Source organism: Austrofundulus limnaeus, unplaced genomic scaffold (genome assembly GCF_001266775.1).
Source record: "Austrofundulus limnaeus strain Quisiro unplaced genomic scaffold, Austrofundulus_limnaeus-1.0 Scaffold19, whole genome shotgun sequence".
NCBI classification, from domain to species: domain Eukaryota; kingdom Metazoa; phylum Chordata; class Actinopteri; order Cyprinodontiformes; family Rivulidae; genus Austrofundulus; species Austrofundulus limnaeus.
This window is the reverse complement of record NW_013952421.1, coordinates 3,291,047-3,315,432: the sequence shown is the minus strand read 5'-3', so window position 1 is coordinate 3,315,432 and position 24,386 is coordinate 3,291,047. Positions and strand designations below refer to the sequence as shown.

Here is a 24,386-nt window from a genome sequence, read left to right as displayed (position 1 = left end):
TGTAAATTGTTTCATTAGAATATATTTTGGGGATAAAAGGGGCAGACACTATAAGATTTATTCTTCTTCTGCTACCCTTCATTTTATTTTGATTTGTGTGTTTTCTTTGTTTTTTTATTGTATATAGTTGTTTTTTGAATGACATTATTAAAATGTTTTGAATTTAAAAAAATCAAACTGAAAATGTTTAATAGCAAAACTGTTAGTTGAAAGTAGAAAAGCAAAAGTGAAAAAAAAAGTGGAAAAATAGCAAAATTGTGTCAAAACAGAGCAAAAACGTAGCTGCAAGAATCCAAAGCTGTGGCCTTTGACCCTCTCTCTGACACACAAGGTGTCAAGCTAAGAAGTTTAGCATTTCTTTGTTTTCAGAGTTTCAGAGTTGTCAGAGCTACCTGAATGTATGGGTGACCTTTAAGCTAAGATTAGCAAAACAATCTGAAAGAAGCAGAATTTTGCACAAAAAAGTTCAAAAAACAAAAGGCAAAAAGGACAGTTAAGATTTATGAACATTTCAAAGATACTGAATTGAACTCCACTCATTTTCAGAGGGGAAAAATGGCCCAAAAAGTTAAATATCTACCTAAAGTATTTGCTGGAATGTCCTGAAGGTGCTGAATGTTTTGACATAAGAATTGTTGAAATAACACAAAAATGCGGAATAAGATTTGTGCCGAAAAACATAAAGAAGAAAAAAACGCTTTAGAAGCATTCACACAGTTATACATCTGTGTTAGATTCAAATGACATTTTTAACCCAATTTGTATTTATGTTTTGATGTTTGTCTCGTCTTTATTTTTTTTTTTAGAAAAGAAAAACACTTATTCTTGAATGTGCTGCTTTACATCAGTTTTATTTATTTTTTATGGGGCAGATGTGGCTGAGTACTTAGGGGAGTCGTCCTCCAGAGCCAGAGTTGGTAGCTCAAATACTCCACTATTCCATCCCATGTTGAAGTGTCCCTGGGCAAGACACTGAAGCCACTGCCTCTGATGTGTCCCGTCAGTGCATGAATGTGCTTTAAGCAGTCTCCACATAATGATCTGTCTGGGTTAGCTTTGTGGAGAGGTAGAGTGCTGTGTGAGTGGGTAAATGAGGGCACAAACTGTAGTGTGAAGAGCTTTGAGTATCCTGGTTGGACAGGAAGGCACTATAAGTACAGCCCATTCATGTTTTTTTTATGTAGTTATTTGTTTCAGATAGCATCTTTGAGATGAAATGATGAATGATGTCCACTAGGTGTCAGTGTTGTAAAAGGTAATAAAAAAATAAAACAAATGTGTGTGACCATGGAGCAACCTTCATGGTCATTTTTATTGTATTTTTTTAACCACACATGTACAGCTTTATTTATAGATTTATACATTTTAAAATAAAAATGAATAAAACAAACTAGCTACAGCTCATTTATTCCTGTTTTAAATGTAGAAATGTTTACAGTTGGACAAAAAAAATACACTCGTTAAAGCCAACATTTTAATGTAGCATTATGAAGTTAAGCATTTCATTCACCTACCTTAAATGTATATTTATGGTTTCCTTATTATAGACTTTGTCCTGAGAATGACACATGTCAAGGCTTGGGCTCCTGACTCACCACTGAGTCAAACACTGCAGTAAAGACATCCTGAAGGACGTGGTTTTGGGTTACATGTAACAGCAGAGTTTCTGACAGTCTGCNACACACATACACCAAACCACACTGTAATGAGAGAAATAAAGAAACAGCCGAGGACTTAGAAAACATAACGTCCAGAATAAAGTCATGACAGAGACACTAAACTTTATTGCTTCAGTTATTTTTTTAAATAGTTTTTAAATTAGTGTACAGAGTGATTAGAGGTGTAACAATTCACTGCAATGAACTTTAGTAGCTTAAAATTTATTTAAAATAAAATATATTTCCATAGATAAAATTCTGAGCTAACTTCAAACCAGACTATTTATTTCAGGGATGGGCAACTGCTGGTCCGCAGGCCACATCCAGCTCGTGGGTGACTTACGTCTGGTCTGCCAATTAGTTTTTTTTTTTTCAAGGTAGGCTATAAGCCATCAAAACACGTTGCACAAAGCTAAATACGAGAAGTTTACTAACGTCACAAATACATAAACAACAGCAGCTTTTTACCAGAACCACGCAGGAGTCTACACTTAAAGCACAAAACTAAGCAAGTTTTTATTTTTGTTTGCTTCAAGCATTTTGAATTCATATTGAACAAGAGTACAACTACTACACACACATTTGAGCAGGAAATCTGTTAAGTTACTTCACTGTATGCTTAAGTGTCGGTTCAATATTTTTTCAAAACAAATGAGAAATTATCATACCCTTCTTAACTTGTTAATTTATTGAAATTAATTATGAAGATTTGTTTAACCTCAAAAGTATAGATTTTAAATTAAATGTTGCTGGAACAGAAAGTTCCTCAGTGGATCTGCGCTGGATCGACAGAAGACAGGATGATAAAATAAAATTTTTTAATCTGTAATGTTGATACATAGTACATATTGAAATGTATTGAATGGTTCAATACATGTATATTGCACCCTAATATACAGTATATATACATAAACATTTTTAAAATGGCAGTTTTATTACATTGGGGTAAGTGTGCAGCACTATGTACTAGCACTATGCTAGTGTCAACAAAAAATTGCAGACCCCTTCATTCTTTAAGTTGCCCATCCCTGGTTTATATCAAATGAAGCAAAGATGCAGCAATCAGGCTAGATGCAGATTTCACCAAATGATCCCTGAGCGAGTGCCCTCTTACCCCGTTGTCTTCACCCAGCTTCTGGTTCTTCTTCATGATTCTGGTTAAATGGTTGCACAAAGCCACGATCCTGAACGACAGCTGCGGGAAGAGACGCACAACACGGTGTGACGAGTGGAAAAATCAGTCCATAGCAACAGRATCAGAACATCTGCTGTGTGGATCCAGTTTTACCTTCCACCTGCGCCTGGCGTACTGCCTCCTAAAGTTCTGCAGGTTGACCACCGACAGCCTCTTCACCATGGCCTGCCGGGAGTTCAGRGGCTGCAGGCACAGAAGGATGACACGGCAGAAAAACAAACACATGAAATTGTCAGATGTTTGAATAATTAAAAACACATACAAAAATCAACATTTTGACTAAATACTTCAAAGAGCACAGAGAAACTCCAAAAAACCAGGAATCTAAACACTGGATGATGAATGAAAACCATTTATTTCAGAGTYGACATAAATAAGAAGCTGAAGCAAGAAAGAAAGGAAGCAACATGTTTTTCATGCAAATAAGATCTTAACACAATTATTGGTTTCACTTCTGCTTCCTGTTAGTGCAWCTGGGCTCAATAAATAAATAACTTACAAATCTGTAATAAATAAATCAATCTTGAGTGAAAGTGCAAATCTAAATTAAGAAAACAAAACAATATATTTTATTGTGTAATAGAGCTCTGCGACGAGATAAACGCTAAATTAAAAAAATTATATACATAATAAAACCATTAACAGCCTTAAAAACACATGGAATATAAATAAAGACACTTTTAAATAAAAAGAAGTGCTCAACTCTTCATGATCAACACTTGTAACTGTTGGTGCTTATCTGATTAAAAAGCAAATAAAATAAATCAATTAAACATGAGGAACAAATAAATAAATTACTTTGATTCACGCTGAGAATAATTCCTAACATATCAACAGCGTTTGGCAGAAATTTGACATAAATCTGCGACAAGAAAAGAGATGTTTGATTACAAGAAGCTGCAGAAGCTCCTGTCGATTATGAGACACTCATAAAAGATCGCAGTGAACAAACCTGTTTCCTGTCTCATCTTCTGCACAAGAAACAGGGGAAAAAATTGACACCTTAATGTATTTGAAGTGATTTCTATGAAAGTTTTTTTTTTTTTTATCAAGTTAAGGTCAAAAATGAGTATAAAAACTGCAGAAMTGACAGACATTACTGGTCTCCTCAGATGTGACCAGAAATATTTCACCCTCATCTTTATGTTTCTGTTTTGGCAGGAAGATTGTTGGGACTTAAATTAAGGACTTTATAATGTTTCCACTAAGAAAAGACAACCTGATCATGCTCCCTCTTTTTGTAAAATAATGTGTATGAAACTTTAAAACCTGTACAGAATTTATGAAATGCTGTCTGGCATTACGAGTGCAAAACAAATCCTGGTTTTYAGTTGAGTCTAAAGCAGGTCACATGACTCAACTTTCACTTGGTTTTCAGAGGATTCAGCTGAGTGCTTTGTTGATATTGAGAGCATACCTGCATTTCAGGTGGAATTTCTATTAATCTGGAAAATTCCTAGAGTAAGCACTTTCAAACTGCCCTGTTTGACATAGTTTAAGAAAATAATTTTTACTTTTGATTATATAAGTGGCAATATGTGCCTTTAAATTGTGCCTTTCACAGACTAATTACCTCTCCGTTTTTAAATGAAACAGCTATTTGATCCAAAGTTTGTGTTGTGCAAAAGAAAAACAAATCAAACTGTTCTTTAAGAAACATGTTTTCAGGTCATCAGAGTTGGGTTTTCCAGAGTCTGCTTGGTCAGCTCTGCATGACTGAAGCTGCAGCTCCACCAGTGCTCGTTTCACATCTGTACTCAGACCGCCATTTTGGACTCCACCAGTCCCTGCAGCCACTGCAGCTCTGAGTCCAGCTCCTGCCTCAGGGTGTCCAGCTGGCTCTGCCTCTGCTTGAACTTCCCGTTGATGTTCTCCAGACTGGCATCCACAGCTTTGACGTCCTCCTGCAGCAGCAGCCGGGCKGCCTCCACTGCACGGAGCTCGCGGCGGGCCTGGGAGAGGCGCTTCTTGGCAGCTTCACCCTCTTGCTCGTATCTGGCCTCCCTGTCGTTGTAGATGGAGAGGAGTGCTTCTACGTCGTGGCGCAGGGCGTGGTTAGCCCCCACCACTCCCGATATCCCAGCATCCAGCAAGCCGATGTGCTCCACCACGTGAACAAAACGCTCAAAGCGGACGTACGTGTTGTGAAGCATGCTGGAGCGGGACTGAACCGTGTACTCCTTTAGACGCTTGGTCTTCAGCTTTTCCATTTTCTTCTCGGCTTTGGACACACCTGCATCTTCTTCTGCTCGGCCACAGGACTTCAGAAAGAAGGGTGGAGGAAGGAGGAGGAGGGACACTGAGTAAGAGGCTGGTCTCATTGTTGCATCTTTGAAACAAACACTTGGTGGTGAATGGATTAGTGCGTGACCCCCTTACAGGAGCCAAAACCGTGCCTGGTAAAGACGCCAAAAACACACAGCAGACATTCTTGATGAGTGCGTAACGCTTCCTGGTTTCATGCTCGGATCCAAACGGGATGAGTGAGGACTTCACAGCAAAAACAAACAAAAAAATAACACGTCTCACATGCCTCAGAGCAGCCATTGTGATTAGACTTCTGTCAGAATGTTACATTTTCATGTCATTCAAAAGGTAATTACAGAAATCCTGCTTCGTTTCGCTCACATTTAGACAAAAGGGCTTTTTTAAGGTTCTGTTTTCAGACAGCCTGAGGGTGTATAAGATGAATTAGGTTTCAGCTGAGTAGGATGAAATAAATATTCCCAGTGTGTGTGTGTGTGTGTGTGGGGGGGGGGGGGGGGGGGGGGGGGGGGGGGTATGCTCTGAGGAAGCTCAGTTCAGAGTCACAGCCCAGAGGCGGAGCTGGTCCCAAAAGGCGGTTCTAGTCCCAAGTGGTCGTTTTTGCTCCCCTGCCTGGCTGCCTCAGGACAGCACAGGATTTCTCAAACACGCATGAATGAGTCAAAGACTCTGGGCATGTTTGTGATGAGAGGATAACATTATAACATGATATAAAACTCAAAAAAGTTGATATAGCCCCTTTAAGTATACTTAATGACATGTAACTGAGATTTTTTGGAAAAGCCTGGCATTGGTGTGAAAATGTGCGAACGCACTGCAGACGGCTGCAGTCATAAGTTTTTCTGCGCCTGCCTGAGATGAACAACAGTAACAATGATGGTTATCTGACAGTGTTGTTTGCACTGCTCACTGTTTTCAACATGTTGGAGCTACACAACTTCATCCTCCATCCTAACGAAGGTTGCTGTGTTCACCTGAAGTCCGAAGCGTCTGCACACACGAGCGTCTCATCTAAATACAAAAAGTGCCAGCTGGTGACCTGCCATGAAAACTACAGCAGATTCAATGAGAGCAACCCAAATATGTAACTTTACTGCAATCTGCACTGGAAACATGCCCAAGTTACTAGAGATCGTTCAAGTCTAAACAGAGCCTTGAAAACCTCGTAAACTTATATCTGACTCTCAGATTTCTTTGACTAAACAGGCTTTAACTGTTTTAAGAGTGATCAAGATAAAAAGTTCAACTCTACGGGCCCATTGACTTTGATTAAATATCAAAAGTAAATATAAATTTTATATGACATAAAAAGTCTCAACAAGGCTCTGAATGCACAGTGTTTAATGAGAACATCCAAGGAGAAAGTTTAGACACAGTTCTGCAGAAATGATGTGTTTCGGTGTTAAAAAGAGGCAGTGACTRTTTCAATTAAAACAGATGTTTTTACTTCTTCTACTGACTTAAATTAACCGTTTTGTTTCAGCCAGCTGTTTTTTGTTTTCCTCAATAAAATCATCACAGCTTCTTGAATATTTTCTGAAGAACTTTTTGTTTTGTTACAAATGCTGAGGATGTAATAATATGCATAAAACGAGGGGGAGAAATCTGTATTTTGAAGCCAAAACAAGCAGCTTTACAACCCGTTTTGTTCTGTTCTTGTTGGAAGGGTGGACTCTTCCCCAGCTGTCATCAGACAGGGGAAACCCTGGACAAGTCCTGGTCCACATCAGGGCCAGAATACACAGAATCCTGACGAGTYTGAAACACTTTTTCAGCTTTAAAACTTCACACCTGTTTCCTTCAACTCTTCCTTTTGTTTACACCCACATCATGAACAGCTCTGATAGTGATAACAGTCACATTGTAAAACAAAAAAGAAAAAAGGCAAATCATAGCACTAGTTTAATAAAACTACTTAGTATTGTAGAACTAAGTTTACTTTTTGTTTTTAATAACTATTTGCCTAAAAACAGTTATTTAAAGAGGTTTTCTAGTCTTCAGCATTAAAATCTCAATTGTCTTTATTTTATAAAAATAAATTATCCATTACAGTATATCATTCTTCTAAACTTTCATCTTCAAATACACAAAAGCTTGTTTGCTTTTTTAATTTATATTTTTTTATTCTGCATATCTGATCAAAACATAATTTGTGGGTTTGACTAGGAACAACACATACAAGATGTTGTCCTGCTTCCACACACCTGATTGAAATGAACCAGTGATTGACAGGCTTCTGCTAAACCTGGTGACACTCTGATTAGGTAATTAAATGATTTGAAGCAGGTGTGCTGAAGCAGGGAAACAGCTTAAACATGCAGGACAGTGGGTCACGAGGAGCAGCGTTGAAGATTTCTGTTATAAATCAATTTTATTGTGATTTTGTAAAAAAATAATTAGAGTAAGGAGACTGATTTTATGATGTGTTACAATAACCAGCCACAGCTGACCCACTTGTTGTTGTTCGGGACTCTTTTTGAGCATTCGACCCACTTCACCCCAATGCCAGAGTGTATTTAGTTCAAGTCGAATTATCCCTCTGATCTCATTCAGACAAACTGAGCCCAAAAAGCTTTATCCCTGACAGAATAAACAATAGACTTAAAAAAAGTAGTGCTGCCAGATTTGTCATTATGATTAATAATTGCTGATATTCCATCCATTATCTTCGCCCACTTCAATGCAGATTGTGGGGGAGCTGGTGTCTATCTCCAACAATCACTGTGTGAGAGGTGAGGGACACCCTGGACAGGTCACAAGTCCATCACAGGGACACACAGAGACAAATAACTGTTCAGACTCTAGTGTTGCCAAACAATTGATAGTTTTAGGGCCTAAAGGAGTGTCCAATCCTGGCATGTTTCCCTATAATAAACCTGATTTTGTGGCTGAATTATCTCTTCAGGTTCTGCAGGAGAATGTTAGTCTCCCAATCATTTGAACCAGAGCAGAGAAACCTCTGAAACATGCAGGGTAAGTGACCCTCAAGGACAAGGATTGGACAGCCCTGGTCTAAACAATATACAATAAATAATCCTTTTTTTAAATAAAATAAAACTCACAAAGTCTGATTCAATGAAAACCCACACCCCTTCTCACCACCATCACCCTCCCAGCTGAGTGAAAAAGCACAACCTTACTCAACACACGTGATTGTTTGGGTCAAAACACAAGTCATTTTAAAGCGACAGTACCACATTTTGTCATTTTCTATCTGGCAACCATGACTAATCACTTGGAGCTGTGCTACCGCTGATTAAAAAAAAGAAATATTAACTGTAAAAAATCAATACGTAGTCGGTTATAATTTCTTTAACAAAATGGACTTTGGGCATCATGATGTATTAATGACTTTAAAATATTWTTGGTTGTTGTACTGTAATCTAACAGTGGGATAATATTTTAGGTTAAGGCTCATTAATCTGAAAGTAAAAGCTTAAAGAAATCCAAACATTTATTTCAAAAAACATTTTTTAAACGAYGTATCAGGGTGTTCTCACATGTACACACACACACACATGTTTACAACAATAAACGCTCGGTTTTTGAGCTCAGGTAAACATAACCTTAAAACATTTATTTGACCAACTGTATATTTATTTACACCATAAATACATCACAGTATGGTGAGCATTAACGCAAAAATCAACTCTGCTTCACATACAAAAAGATTTATATACCACCTTAATGTACAGAAAAAAAGGTTAATAATATTGTGTAATAGTAATTTACAGTTACTTATAGTAAACACATTGTTTACAGACTCAAGTTATTTATTCTTGAGATGAAAAAAATAACAGTTGACACTATTTGCACAGACAGGGTTGTGTCTAAGCAGAAAAACAACAACATGTAAACATTTGATTACAAAAATCCTCTCATCCTGCTGAGCTGAAACCTTTTCATTCTCTCTATACTTTGGACAAGACGTCTGTCAAACACATGGGCGACAAAAATAAAAAAGTCTGAATCAGATCCGGACGTCAGACTACAGCTGACGGGCTTTTTAAGACTGCAGTTGTAGAAGGAAGCCGTCCACATTCCTGTGCGTGTGCGAACAAAACACGCAGGAGTTCCTGTCGGCAGCAATCTACGTCTATCTTCTTCTGCCAGAGCGAAGACGCAAATTTATAAAGTGGCACAACGTGACATGCAGGAGATATTAGGCTGATTTTGGGGTGAAAGAAACAATAAGACAACTAAAAAAAAAACAGCATTTCCTTAACAGCTGTCACTCAAATACATATGGGTAGGTGTTTTAAAAAAATACATATATTTTTTAAGACAAAACACAGTGTGCCTTAAAATGATGCAAAGTCACGGTTCTTGCATCAACTGACCATTTAGTCCTTTTTTAGGAAGTGCTGCTTCTCTTTCTGGTCCTCGGCCTCCTCTTTAGAATTTCCTCCTCTTGGTCACTTTCACAATCCCTCTGAAAAAAAAAAAAMACACACACATACACCAAACCACACTGTAATGAGAGAAATAAAGAAACAGCCGAGGACTTAGAAAACATAACGTCCAGAATAAAGTCATGACAGAGNACTTAAGTACTGTAACAAAGTAAATGTACTTAGTTACTATAAACCTCTGATTTATGGAGCATCTGTTGATCTTTTTATCTTTTTATACCTCGTGTCTTTTACCAGCAGCTGTCTGATGAAGCTTTTGGCAAGCTCGCTGGTGTTACTGAAGAACTCTTCATCAAAATCATAATTCACGGCTGAGATATTGGCCARCGTTTCCTGCTTTGTGTCGCCGAGGAAAGGAGACGCACCGCTCAATCTGAAACGACAGCACAAACCTGAGTCTCATTTGACAATTTTCCAGGACGTAATTGTGCCAACTTACAGTATATACGTGATGACTCCGATGCTCCTGTGAAAAACAGCAGAGGGGTTAGAAAGGTCTGTGTTGTGACCCGTCGTACTGAGTGAGAGGTGGTCAAAGGCTCTTACCACATGTCTGCTTCCAGTCCCAGCTGTTCATAGTTGACTATTTCTGGAGCTGAAAACAAGACAGCTCAAACTTAACTTCACTAAAAAGCAGATAGTTCGTAAAGTACTTAATAGTAAACTTACCAACAAATTCAGGCGTGCCAAAGATGTTTTTAAAGTCCGCCCCAGGTTCTATTTTGTGCGCCAGTCCAAAATCTATGATTTTAATCCGGGGCAGAGGGACGCTCCTGTCCAGCAGCATTATATTTTCAGGCTGCAAAACAAAGAAAACAAAATAAAGAAGCACATTAGTCAGCAGATTTCTACCAAAACCAGAGCTGAATTACACAGAAACAAGTCGCTAACTCAAGTTACCAAAATAAAGCAGCCTTTGTGTGCGTGCATTTAAAAGACAATATTCTTAGAAAAGAACAGAAAGAACTGTTGGAAAACAACCTTCTCGTTTTCCTTGCCTTTACGTGAGCATACTAATGGTTTGATGCATTCAGTATGAAAACAAAGAAACACGAGGGGCCTCAAAGGTTTGCTGCTTTTCCACAGACGGTGCCAAAAGTTGGCTGAAACACAATCATTAAATCCGTCATTTGGTTAAATTATGCAAATATCTCCTCATGTTCCACCAGCACTTTCTTCTTTGTGGACACTAACATATTTTAGTGTTTATTCACAGCCCTAAATCTAAGGGGAATGTAAAAAATAAAAAAATAAAATCAACATTATTTCAGCCAAGAACAGGACGGAGCCGCTTTTTAAATTCTGACACGTTTCGGGTGAGAGGGAAAAATGTTGAGAATGAGATTGCATAACACAGAAAGAGAAATTCAGTCGTTCTGGAAGTGACGCACTCGACAGCACATTTTGAAGAATTAAAAGAAAGGTTTCACCTGCTGAACTCTAAAGCACTTATTAATGCACAGATTTGTCTTTTTAAACTGAAGGTTGCTGCACAAGGCAGGACAAATTTAGGCCACAGTGTTCCTCTTCATTAACTACTACATCCTTCTGAAGTAAAGAGCAGCTACAGAAAACGAACCTATCAGAGGTATGTGGGCGACGCTGCTCTCTGAAAAAGAGATAACCTCGTGGTGTCCTTATCTGACAGTCTGCATGTTTGTCCCGTGCTAACAGGAAGGACCTGTGGATCAGAGGAGTGAGACTCTACCCTCAGAAACAACAGACACCTGCTTTGTAATGAGGCTCACTTTGACTTTCCAAAACATATCCTGTTCGAACAAACACACACACACACACACAGCTATCCATTTGGGGACATTCCATTGACTTCCATTACATTCCTACAGCCTAACCCTGACCACAAACCCTAAGGCTAACCTCACAGGTACCTACCTGACCCTAAAACTAACCTAAACTCAATTCACACCTTGGTCCTAAACCCAACCCCCAACCCACCAATGGCATTTAAACCAAATAGGGACTCGACTTTTGTCCCCAAATAAAAGTCCCCACACACACACACACGAGGAACATTGTCTTGTACCTTCAAATCAAAGTGTGCAATCCCCTTGGAGTGCAGGTAGTGAACCCCGTCTAGGATCTGTTTAATAAACTGAGTGGCCTCCTCCTCACAGAGAGACTCTTTCCGAGCCAAGAAATCAAACAGCTCCCCTCCAGAGACCCTGAAAACACACAAACACATAGATTATTTAGAACAAAGCTCTTTATATAAAGCACGTGTGAAACTCAAGGTCCATGGGCCGAATGTGGCCTGCCACAGCATTTTATATGGCCCATGAGAGCTTCAAAAATGTATTCATGTCTTAATGTGTGTAATGCCAGCATGGACCATAAACTGCATCTCCCATAATGCATGTTGATTATTATACCACCACTAGGTGGAGGTGCACAGGGTGCAAAATTACTTATTTCACTGCATTTTTGTTGGCTACTTTTCCTGTAGCCCAGCTGGGAAGGGAGATTTTCCCACTTACAAGTCGTAAATTTAAACTGGAACATCCCTTGAGTGGGAATTCCCTGTTGGAAAGTGGGAGAGTTCAGAAYTCATGACTGCAGCTACTCACCACAACTCAACAGTGAGTGAAACTCCTACTTTTACTTATAAAAATATTTCAGGGTTATTTATTTCACATTTAGATGTAAATGTAGTACKTTTTAGTGTTTATAAGATGACGTGTTAAAACACTSTTTCTATGCAGAAAATACCACGTAGAGCTCAGCTATTGTTTGTTAGCAGGGCTCAGTCAGAGCAGTGACACAAGGAATGCTACGTTTTTTGTTTAGACAAAGTTAAACATTAAACATCAAAGTTAATTACAGTCGACCCTTTGAGGGCCACAATAATACTCATGTGGGCCTTGGTGAAAATGAGTTTTACACTCTTGATCTAAAGTGGGTCCTTGTGAACAAGATGCACACATCCTGGATGTCTTAGATCTGCAATATACTTGTTGTGTCACCTCAAGCATCATCTGAGACATTTGGCCTACATTTTAATCATAAATATTCCCTAAAACCCYCCGGAAAAGTACACTGCGAAATCTCTCGAAAGTCTGTCAGTCGATTCAACAATAACTGGACTGAGATTTAACTCGCCCTAATTAGACCCACCAGTTTCCCAGGCCATCTCTGAACATAACCAGAGGCCCCTCTGAGGCACGAGCATTATTTACTCTGTGAGAAACATTTGGTCCTGTCTGACACACATGATCTCTCCCAACAAAGATCTTGAACAAACACGGCTTCAACAAACAGCACAAGTACACAAAACCCAACTCAGACCAGAACACTGTTCAAGGTTYGAGGTTTTTCATGGTTTAAACTGCCCTGGCATTCTCTGCAGCACACCACAATTAAAACTTTGTCGATTGTAGCCGCCTGTATTTTTATTTTCTGTTGCTGAGCGACGTAGGGACTCACAGTTCGAGCACGAGCACCACGTCGGTGCGGTTCTCGTACACATCGTGCAGGGTGACGATGTTGGGGTGCTGGATCTGCTGCAGGATGTCCACCTCCCGCTCGATCTCCTCTCTCTTCACGCCCCGCCTGCTGATCCGACTCGGGCGTTTTTTGATGAACTTGGCGGCATACTGGCTGCTAGTGGTCTTCTCTTTACAACGCTTGACAACTGCAAACTGCCCACTGCAGACACAAAATACAAAATAAATAATGAATGAATGAAACTAGCACTACTTGAATCACTTAACATCTTCATGTTAGTTTTGAAAAAAGATCTTACATAAAYGCTCTGAGTGTTGGGGATGAATCTTAGCTACAACTATACCAAAATACTGTATAGCTCAATATTCTGTTTGCTAAGGTCCATTAGCTGTGGCAGTTATCCTAAAACAGAGTGACTCCAAATGTTAATCAGTTGTAGATGTTCATCTGATGATTTACATTTGTAAGTTTTATTATAATCAGCCCAGTGGGTCATGAGCTATTCTAACAGACAAACAAGATTGACTCTTAAGATTTATTGCAAATATTTTACCAAAGATCTTAAGCAATCGGTTGGTGCTCAAAAAAGATTTTAGAGATAACTCTCTGCTAGAATTACACCAAACTTTGACTCAATATCTGTATAATTGACTGGGTTATAGACATTTTTGTGTTTGCYAAGGTTGGTTAGCTGTGGCAGCCATTTTGAATCAGGCAAACTCCAAAAACTAATAGATGAACATTCAGCGACCACTTCATGAGAGTTTGAATAAAATAGGTCTCTTGGTTCGTGAGATATTTTGCTAACAGATAGACAAATGCACACGCACAGCCACAGAAGCAATTAAATRGTCCACCATGTTGACAGGTGATTAAACTAACACTGACCCCATAATTTATTTGATCTTAATCKGACTCGTTATATTAAAAAGGTGTTGCAGGTATCGTTTTGGATCAACAGGATATGACAGGAACATGCTGTAGAGAAAATTGTGTCTGAATTATTGTGGTATGGTCCATTACTTCCTGTTTCCTGCAGAGACAGAAGACAATCAGACAGGCTGACAGAGTGAACAAAGCCTCTGTCCTCCCCCTCTCAACTTTCAGCCAAATTTCTTCCCATCTTCCAAGAAACCCGAAAGCTCAGTATTAGACAACAAATGGGTGCAGCGTTCAGACCGTCCACAGGACAGCCRCCTCATTGTGTTCTTGTTTTGTTGCACACAATAAGTGCTTGCATGTGACATCTAATGACTCAGCTGACACACGAAACAGCCGAACGTCTTCCTGCGTCTTTTCAGCCATGAAAGTCCTCCAGTTACCAACATGTAGGACGTCTGTGAGATTATTCTTCCTCAGACTWAATTCATCCAGCTGCAGTGTGCAGAGCTGCTCACACTCTGCAGTCAGACCAGGAAAACCAGCCTCAGCTTTTATCAGGTCAGTTCTGCAGAAACACGTGGAGGAAGAAAAGGACAAAACCAACATGACACTCATCTTTTTTYCCCCCAGAATCATTGGGTTTTATTTTAATATGGTCTCCAGCACGACACAGCCTACAAAAGCATGTTTGAGTACTGAYCATTAACAAAGTAGGTATTTGTTGAGCTGGCCTTCAGAAAGTCTGAGGATCTGATTAAAACTACTCTAAACAGAGACAGAACGTCYGTTTTCYTTTTTAATTCTCCATCAGGCTGAGATCCTTTGCAGCATCCAACATGTTTTAGTCCAGATCRCTCCATTATTTTCTGTATCCATGACTTTGATTGGGCACAGTCAAGCAGCATAACAAGGACAGATGTGATCAGAGCACCGTGGCAGGAGTTACAACAAAAAGGTTTATGTAAACTAAACAACAAAAACAGCAGAGATGGAAACTAACGGGCAGGAATTTCATCCAGACTGGACACGAGCATCCACGCGGAGATTCCAGTGAGACGATGGGAGGCCGTCCAGCCGGTCTGTGGTGGGCTAATAATACCTCCTCTCACTGTCTTTGTCTTCACATGTCTTCTATCTGCAGCTGGAAGGGAAACAGGAAGAGCTCCGACCAGCAGAAGTGGAGAAGCGCTGCTGCGGCTCAACTTTCAGTTGTGCTTTCTAACAGTTTTTACATGAATAAGACTGACGCATAACGAAAGAAATCAACTAATTGTTGTGGTTAAAAGCCACAACTGACATTTTAACGACAATGTGGTGGGAATGTTGACCTAAWTCAGCACACCCAGTCCAGTGTTTACTTACTTCTGCAATGACAAAATAATAATTAGAAGATTTTAACACGTAAACACTTTTTTTGTGGCCGCCACAGTAGAGGAATGAAATGTGAACCTTTAAATATTACTCTTAATTGCTCAGGGGGCCACAGTTATCCAAAGCCAACAGCTCAGGGGCCGGACACTGAGGGGCGCGTTGCCCGATTATAGTAGGGGAAACAATGCATTCTGTACAAGAAAAAATAAACTGTTTAAATTTGTTCACTTCGTTGCATTTAATTGTAAATTTAAAACTGATTTAAAATCCATCTTTATATTAAAATAAGTAACAAATATATATACTTACTTTTTCCATTGGAGGACCGAACGGAAGTCTCCCGCGGGCCTGAGGTGGCACACGAGCCACCAATTGACTGGTCCTGAAATATGGCGTCACGTGTTGCAACAAACTAAACTAGTAGGAGCCATCAGGCTGCATTAGTTCTGATAACTGTCAACCTTTTGTTTGAATTTTTTTTTAACCTGTATGACTAATTAAAAGGAATGCTTGTGAACAGCTGTTTTCTTTCACAACAAGCCTTTTGGAGACATATCTTTACGTCCCTAAAGCTCTTGGTAACATATTCAGTATGTGAACATGTTTGAGCAGAGGCTGCTGCAGAGGAGAGAAAGGACTTTGAAGCTATACGTGCTGTAAAAATATGTTCCAAAAAAGATCCACACCTTCAAGTCCCAGTTGAAGAAAAAATAACAGTGGGTGGGCGTCCAGTGAACAGCCTGGAAAGTCTRATGCGTCGTCTGTGTTGTCTGCGTGATCTACTTGCTGCAACCCTGAGATTTCCCAGAAAAGCTGAACCCTGTTGAAGAAGACTGTCATTTTGGAGAGAACAGTCAATTCCTCTGACAAAAACAAGCATCAACCAGAGGAATGAGCTGTCAATCAACAGGAGCAGTTTCTCAGTTTCTTTACGGTAAAGGTTCCCCAACCCTGTTCCTCCTCCTGACCCACTGTCCTGCATGTTTTAGATGTTTCACTGATTCAACACACGAGTTTTTGACTGACTTCTGCTGAAATTGCTGACATTCCGAGTAGGTAATTCAGTTGTTTCAGTGTGAGATGATGAAGAGTCAGAGTACAGGTTTTGCCGTGAMCAAGTGTCATAGTAACAGAGGAGAGGGAGTGGATTCTGCGAGCGGCATTCCAAAACCGGCCTGGCGTGCCGTCCGTCTTAGCCCCTTAAGCCTGTTGGTGTGGTTTAAAGTGCCGTCTCTCTGCAGAGTTTCCACTTCCAACAGCTGAAGGTCATTATCCTTAGACAAGGAATGTTCGGACAAGTGGCGCCCAACAAACATCTAAACACACTTGTCAGCAGAGTAATCTCTGGAGCAGCGTGACGAAGCTGGACAGAGTCAGAATCGACCAAGTCCTGAACGAGAACATGGCTGTAATTTGTCAGATGTTTGACAGCGAACCCTAAGACTTTTAAAGTAAGAAAAAAAATGTCCTGCTTTTACTGCTTATGAAGCATCTTACTGATACAAAAAGCAGAGCACACAGATGGAGAGATTAGAACATCAGCTCAGATGACAACAGCTTTTTGAGCACTCTGCTAGCTTCACGTCCATGTGGCACCTCCATGGGCCAGGTGTTGAAGACAACACACAGTGCTGTAACAATTAGGTTCCTCTGCTCCAGCACACCTGATATGAATGAACGAGTGATTAAGAGGCTTCTGCAGAACTTCAAGAGGGAATCCACTCATCGAATCAGGTGCATTGGTGCAACGAAACAGGTAAAACATGCAGCCTTCGAGGACCAGAACTGGACATATGATCCTTGTCTGGATGGCCAACAAAGATGCCATGGGGTTCAAAACAATAATTCTCACTTAGTGCCTGCTCATTGTCTCCAACATCATGACATTTGGACACCACAAGATGAACGATTGTACCATACGACTACATGGTCCTTAGCAAACTGAACTCTCTGCACTCATTCAGTGAGAGGCACTTGAGTGTGGGCGGAGTCTAGGAAAACTGATTGGCGTTTGGCCTCACCTTACTGTATGTCAGAAAGGTCCGCCCTGCTCTGCTCTGATTGGATGAAACTGTGGCTCTGGGGTTTGTTTGATTTGTTGAAAGCATCGTCCATTTAATCTTGCATCATTGGATTAGACGGTTTTAACAAGACTGCAACAGAAAACAACCCGTGTTTTTTTTTTTTTTTTTAAACAGGCGATGGAAATCCATCCTGGCTGTTTAAATGATGGAAATCTGTCATGGCAACAAATAACTTTGAGCCAACAAATTTTAATATTCAAAATTAGAAATCTTTCTGGCCATTCTGATGATTTGTTACACGTCCCCCCCCAGCTGCCCGGTGGTCATCCAACCGTACCGTCATGGCTTCTTCAAATTTCACCCAAAATAGTCAATTCAACCAATCACATCTTTCACAAACTCCTCCCACATTAAGGAACCTSCCACTTATTGTCTGCAGACACCCCCTTCTCTAGCAAACAGTCAAGTGCTGATAATACAGTCTGATGGCCTTGTTGACCTTTACTCATTGTTTTGACTAACTGTTGGATGCTTTGGCAACTGCCTGATAACACTATTTCACCTCTCACAATGCCCCCAAGCTGGACCAGTTCTTCTTGATGTTGAACCTTTTTGGTTTATTTTTACTGCCCTAAGAGGCCTCACCCTGTTTATTAATTATCTGAGGCAAAGCAGCTCCACATACTTCAAATTATGAAACGACCTCTGTCAAACAGGAACGTTAGGAATGCTAAAAAAATTAACAAAGGTCAGTTTTCTTCCACAGTTTTTTTTTTTTTTACATCTTCATCCCACAGTAAATTTCACACACGCAAGCCTGACGCCTGCGCAACAGGAAGCTTTTGCACGGTGACCACCCTTTAAAGAAACTCAGTGACTTCACCGCTGAGCTCAGCAGCAGCAGCTGTCGGTCCAAACAGCKCGTTTCACTTCAACACATGGAGTGTGTGATCACTGCAGCTGATGGAGCGTGTCGCTGCCTTGCATGCATCGTCTTCCACTTCCTCAAATGAAAAACGTTTCTTTAATGACTTTCCTATTTTCTGTCCTGTCTTTTATCTCAAGAGATTGTTGTTGCGAGGCAGAAATACTAATTAGTCGACCACTTTGCATTTCAGCTGTGGTGAAAAGTGACATTTTCTCATTTCCTGTCTTCTGGTTAGAAACAGGCTTCTGGTGTGTGCAACAAGAAGAATCACACTATGTGAAACTAGAGGATCTCACGCTGCTTTTAGATGAATGTTATTAAGATAACAATGTTCAGAAGGATTCATCTTCATATGCTGCTCGTCAGCAGGTCTTTCGTTAATCTGCTTCTATCACTATAAAAACAATTCCGATTTATTCACCAGAAATTAAAAATCTGACCAAGAAAAGTAAAGTATGTAAAGAAACAATGACTTCCTATTGTTTGTTRAAAATAAAATAATGTTAAAGATAAAAGATGGGTGAGAAATTCAAGAAAAAAGAAATTTTTATTCAAGAGTGAAAAGTTTAAATAGTTCAGATTTGTTTTTTAAGTGAATTGTTGCAACAAATGAATTTAGTATTGTTCTGAATTATCGCCTCTAATTTCTAATTAAACCTTTAACATGAACTCCTTMAAGATGACAACAAAATTCCTGCTCACGACTTGAGCTTAACAGTTTATCTATTTATGACGGCAGYATATGTTGAGGGTCGCTCTCAGTCACAACTATGTCAAATTTTACTCAATATCTAAAAAAACAGACTGAGCCACAGACATTTTTGTGTTTGCTATTGGTTAGCTGTGGCGGCCATTTTTCACCATGATGACTCCAAAAACTAATGAGTTTGAGATGTTTAGTCAATACTTACTTTCCAAGTGTTGTTAAAACCTACTCAAGAAAATATTGCTAAATTTTATTTCCTGATATCGTATCGTTTTCAAACACACTGAATTGCTTTTTAATTAAGGCTTAATGGATGGATGTTGTAAGAAACGTGACAAACAAATGCAGTTCTCACTGTTCAGTTTTCTTCTGATTGCATAAAAATAAACTAAATTTAATCAGACTTTGTATTGGAAAAAGTTTATAGAGTTTTTTAAAATCTACTCAATATTGCCTCGCCTACAGTATCGCAATATCGGGATATCGTATCATGACCCCTGTATCGTGATGTGTATCGTATGCAATACACCACCCTAGTTCATTAGATATTTTGCTAACAGACATGGCTGACTCCACTGTTAATGCAAAGTTTTAAGATCTTGTGATTCAGCGCTCCACGTATAACTTGGGTATGACTCTCTGCTACCACCGCACCAAATGTTAGCTATTGTGTTCGCTAATGTTGGCTAGCTGTCGCAGCCATCTTGAATTAGGTCGCCTGCTTTCGATGGCYGATAATTATTTTGATCTTCTATTGCTGCTTTCACATTCCGATGATCTGACTTCAGCTGGGGATTTGGCGAGGTCAAATAAGTCCTTACATCAAGACAATGGAAACAACAAGAACGTGGCGCAATAYGTTTTATCCCTCCCATCATTCCAGATTCTTGCTAAATCCATGCCAATCTGTGTTGATGTGGTTCTGGTAGCTTGTGGTGGCCCAACCGTTCATTATATGATAATTTATGGATGTCTCCTTTCATCCCAAGTTTTTAATATCTGAGCGAGGAGCCAAGTGTGGAACCTAACAACCAAAGAAAGTGACTCAGTGACTCTGTCGGCRTGTACAAACCCATGTAAACATGTTGTCTACCGTCACATCCAGAATGACGTGAGCTCCCGTTTCACTTTTATTCCAAACCAACATGGCACWCCCTTTTTTTATTATTCGTTTTATCTGTAGCATTACGACCAAACCAGAATCCAACAGAAAGCAAAGAGGGCCGCCTGTGAATGAGTTCCGCTTCTGCTTCTTGATGCTGCCTCGTTACCAAGCGCTCTAACCAGTCTCAGCTGTGCGTTCACAATAAACACTTCCTCCTGAGTTGCATCACACTGAATGTGTTATAACTGAGATGACAAAACAGCTCCAGTTGTCAGTAAATAACTCACATCTGAAGCTGTGGACAGGTTTACACCACACTGTGCGTCAAGGAAAGAGTTGTGGTGAAATTAAAACTTGGTCATCAAGGAGGCAAAAATGATAAATTGGTTTTCCTCAACACATTCGTAGAGCAGCTTAAATCCCACACACGGCTCCATTTGTTCCCCTCTATTGATTAAGCATCTCTCTGACGCCCGGAGAGGACAAGTGAGTAATAATTCCTGCAGGGTGAGAAGGTGTGAAATAGGAGTGAACTGCAGGGACAGAAAATAACATTTTGAGCTTGTATGGTTTYCTTTGCACCACACGTCAAAGTTTCAGATTCTCACAATACGGAAGATCTCTAAAGCAGAGCAGAGTTTTAGTGTTTCAGAGCTGATTTCTGTGACAAGACTCACAGAAGCTGCTAATAAAAAAAGGTTTTTTGAAAGGTTTTTAGAAAAGTTTTAAAGTTGATGGTTACAACTTTTTAAGTCTTTATCTCGTCTTCAATTTATCCTTATAATTAAATCAAAAACCAAGCAATGATTGAAGGAATGCATACTGGCCGCTACCTTTAAAGCCATCATATGACGAAGCAAGAGTTAGAGCCTTATTGGTCCAACGTGTGTGTGTGTGTGTGTGTGTGTTAGATATTCATAAACATGTCAGACATTATCATCTTTGTGTTGGCTGAGGTCGTTCAGCTGTGGCGACCATCTTGAACTGGACTGACTCAGTTGTAGACGTGCGCGCAATGATCGTCGACTCTGACAGTTAATGGCGAAGTTTTAAAAGAGATCTTGTGTGATCATTTAGAGCTTAATGGGGATGACCCTCAGCTACCACCACACCAAATTACAGCTGTGAAACTGACTGATTTACAACTGTTTCTGTGTTTGCTAAGTTAGTTTAGCTGTGGCGGCCATCTTGAATCGAGTTAATCAGCTGTAGATTTTCTTTGAGTTCCTTTAACATCCATCCATAATGGTACTGATAAACATTATGCACACATTTATACAAAGAAATGGTGGCGATTGATAAAAATAATTAAATGATTGAAAGTCCTGGTTTTTTTTCATAAACATAATTAGCTTAGTCTCCTCAGGGCTTAGCTTCTCTCTAGAAAAAAATTTCAATGTTGCAAAAACTTGTGCATTTCTAAAGTTGTTACTTTTATAAATCAATTTAGTCGTACAGGAAGTGCCCCAGACAGCACAGGAAGTGCTACACTTAGCTGCTTTTGCTGTGATTTGTACAGATTTTTTGTGTAAATAATCATGTAATGCAAACGTCAATGAGAGCGGAAAGATTACTAAAACATTTTGATACAGAATTGCTTTAACAGATGACCCACTTTGGGTTTGACTGCTTTCAGACGACCTGTTCGCTCATCAATTCAGTCAAAAAACAAAACAGATGGCTGGTGGGACACATCCGGCCCGCAAGTGACCACAGTTCGGCCCGCCAATCGGTTCATTCATCTCTTAAGCTCGAACCCCTGGTTTTTTACCTTAATTAAGTTCTTTTAGTTAAACATAGACATGTTTGGCATCTACAGAAACGTCAGAATCTTGTCTAGAAGCTGGTAAAAATCATTTCAATGAACACTCAAGACAGTTAAAACTACAAGCAGATGAAGATAAAACTATAAAAGTGAAATTAAAATTGGTTTAAAAATTTGGCAAGACAGATGTCAAAATAATATTTGTGTTAAATAGGAGGCATAATGTGTTCTGTTTTTGATATTGTTTTATTATCATTTATTACATGTGGTTCTGTATGTTGTACTCATGATTAAATGCAGCAAAGTGAACTAAATCAAAAGGTAACAGATCTTTGTAACACTTGGGTTTATTTACATAATAACTTTAATAGCTGGATGTTCGGCCCCTCAGCTGTTGGCCTGCAGTAACTGTGGCCCCCGGAACGATTTAGCTGGATAGCCCTGACATAAAATTATGTTTGTCAATGAAATTTTGAAGGTAAGATATKAACTTTTCACAGAATCCCACTTTAAATAATCTGAACTCTCTCTTTAAATACGATCTACAAAAGTTCAGTCTGTGTTTAGTTGTGAAACCTCGTGGAGATGTTGTTGCTTATAAAGGAAGGAAATGTTTAGCGTTTCCATATGACAAAACATGTTGGAAATTCTCCCTCTTCCTGTATGAAAAAAAGCGACGGGAGCAGCCAAGACAAAGAAGTTCAACTGGTAGTGGTCAACAAACAGCAAGTGGAGCTCCTCGGATTAACAGTGGGAGAGGTCAGAGGTCAGAAACGTTCCTATTTACATCTACTCTGTCATAAGCTTCCTCAAATGATACGATTCGCTGCAGACTTCCTTAAATTTATTTCCCCAAGAGACAAGGGCGTCTCCATGCCTGATCTTCTCTGAAGGTTCGGTTATGGTTTACTGCCCAGAACCTGCTCGTTTAAAAGCAGCACATTTGATCCAGGGATGTTAAAAACACTCCAAAGCTTGTTTGTTTAAGAGCACGCTCGCTTTTGAAACTTCACCCCCCGGCAGTGAACTTGAACCTAGTTCAGAACGCTGACACTCCTCAGGTCAAGCTTAGGCCTGCCTCTTTTCTGTGCATGTACCCTCAGGAGGACCCACTCTTCTTCCTTTCCTTCCTGAAAACACCTGGGAAGTTTCCCCCCTCACCTTCCCAGTTCTTCTCCAATCTCGTAGAAATCCTCCACATTCTGGTGCTTGAATGCTGCCATGCCTGGTGTCCTCATTGATGTAGGAGCTGGCCTCAAAGTCCTGCAGATCTGCCTCACCGGGAACCGTCTTCCTTCTTCTCCTGTTGATGTAAAGAAAAAGAAAGGAGGGAAAAAAAGAGGAGGTGCCGTTTTATATCTGACTAAAGGCATGGAATTTATTTCAACACATGTTCCAGCTTGTCGAACTGAACAGCAGCAAGACTTGAAGCTCGCTGCTGAACAAGCCTGAGCACTTGAACTTGACCAGGAAAGTTTCCACAAACAATCAAGGAGCACAAGGCAAAGCTGGGCATTACGGTGATTAGAAGAGGAATTTAGATGAAAATAGGATTTCTGGGTAATTAGGGCAGGGCCTCTATAGTGAAACATTTTTATCTGGCTGAAACTGCCAGCTTTGATGGGTGAGACGGATCTGTACATGCAAATATGAGGTAAAAAAAAAAAAAAAAAAAAAACACTGAATGGCCACAAACTTCCTTTTCTGGTTTCAAACTAGAGGCTTTAAACAGACAGTTTGCAGTTAAATCTACAAACATCACGTCTTACCTTTGTGTCAGATGTCAGGCAGAGGATCATCCGTTCCCACGTCTCTTCTGGTGGCAGCTGAGACACAAGCCTGCTTGTCTGGCGTCTCTGTTGCTTTCTGTCCCYAAGCAGGTCGACCCATCAGGCTTTTGTGTGAGCAGAAGTCCCTCCTCCCCCTCATGGTTCTGCTCTGAAAGTACAGCAGGGAGGCAGGTCTGCCAAGATAACCCCAACACAACATGTCTGTTCCTTTAGACAGTTATTAAAAAAGGTATCAAACTAAACTAAAATTATTCTGAACCAGAGAAATATGCCTTTTCTATAAAAATACAAATTAAATAATGAGATCAAGTGACAGCTGAAATAACCAGTACAAGCTGAAATTGAGTTATTAAAGATAATAGCAGCAAAAACTAGCTAAAAAGTAAAAGTAGCAAAACATTGGCTTAAGGACAATAGTATAAATGCAGAAATCATCAAAAAGCTAGCTATAAGCTAAAAGCAGCAAAAGGTTTGCTGAAAGAAAAGATGTAAGTAAGTAAATAAATAAATGGTCCTCAAGTACCCCTATCCAGCATGTTTTACTTGTTTCCTGTTTTTCAGCAGGTCTTCAGAAGATTGTTTATCACTCTTCATTCAAACCAGGTGTGTCAAATCAGGGAAACACCTGAAACGTGCAGGAAATCAGTCCTTGAGGACCAGGGCTGAGAATCACTGCTTTAATTGATTTATTATTTACAAATAAATGGCAAAGAGTAAATGGCTTCCAGAGACAATACTAAAAAAAAAAAAAAACACCATAAAACCAAGTCAATATTATATTTGGAAAATGTCTCATCAAACTCAGAGAAGCTCGAGTTTCTTC

General features: G+C 39.7%; 2 protein-coding genes and 1 long non-coding RNA gene across 4 annotated transcripts; all 3 read right to left on the bottom strand.

Moving 5' to 3' along the window:
• Nucleotides 1-2,640: 2,640 nt before the first annotated feature.
• LOC106514383 (death-associated protein kinase 2) lies at nucleotides 2,641-3,056 on the bottom strand. Its single transcript, XM_014003632.1, has 2 exons — nucleotides 2,947-3,056; nucleotides 2,641-2,853 (listed from the first exon to the last, which is right to left on the bottom strand). Exons 1-2 carry the CDS (start codon nucleotides 3,013-3,015, stop codon nucleotides 2,692-2,694), a joined length of 231 nt encoding a protein of 76 aa, XP_013859086.1. The 5' UTR covers nucleotides 3,016-3,056; the 3' UTR covers nucleotides 2,641-2,691.
• Nucleotides 3,057-4,159: 1,103 nt separating this feature from the next.
• LOC106514264 (death-associated protein kinase 2) lies at nucleotides 4,160-23,778 on the bottom strand. Its single transcript, XM_014003439.1, has 10 exons — nucleotides 23,543-23,778; nucleotides 22,935-23,076; nucleotides 12,972-13,193; nucleotides 11,575-11,713; nucleotides 10,200-10,329; nucleotides 10,077-10,125; nucleotides 9,970-9,996; nucleotides 9,723-9,903; nucleotides 5,274-5,343; nucleotides 4,160-5,227 (listed from the first exon to the last, which is right to left on the bottom strand). The coding sequence occupies exons 2-10, from the start codon at nucleotides 23,009-23,011 to the stop codon at nucleotides 4,611-4,613; spliced, it is 1,512 nt and encodes a 503-aa protein (XP_013858893.1). The 5' UTR covers nucleotides 23,012-23,076; nucleotides 23,543-23,778; the 3' UTR covers nucleotides 4,160-4,610.
• On the bottom strand, nucleotides 8,694-9,651 carry LOC106514384 (uncharacterized). 2 transcript variants are annotated; one of them, XR_001309887.1, is made up of 2 exons: nucleotides 9,459-9,651; nucleotides 8,694-9,285 (listed from the first exon to the last, which is right to left on the bottom strand). It is a non-coding gene; the product is annotated as an uncharacterized LOC106514384 (long non-coding RNA). The 2 variants fall into 2 exon arrangements; XR_001309886.1 differs by having other exon boundaries at nucleotides 8,694-9,224; nucleotides 9,459-9,647.
• Nucleotides 23,779-24,386: the final 608 nt, after the last annotated feature.

Excerpts from the sequence above, each read along its gene's own strand:
- LOC106514383 (XM_014003632.1), bottom strand. The coding sequence starts at position 3,015 with ATGGTGAAGAGGCTGTCGGTGGTCAACCTGCAGAACTTTAGGAGGCAG. Across the intron at positions 2,854-2,946 it reads ACGCCAGGCGCAGGTGGAAG|CTGTCGTTCAGGATCGTGGC; the intron begins GTAAAACTGGAT and ends CTCTTCCCGCAG.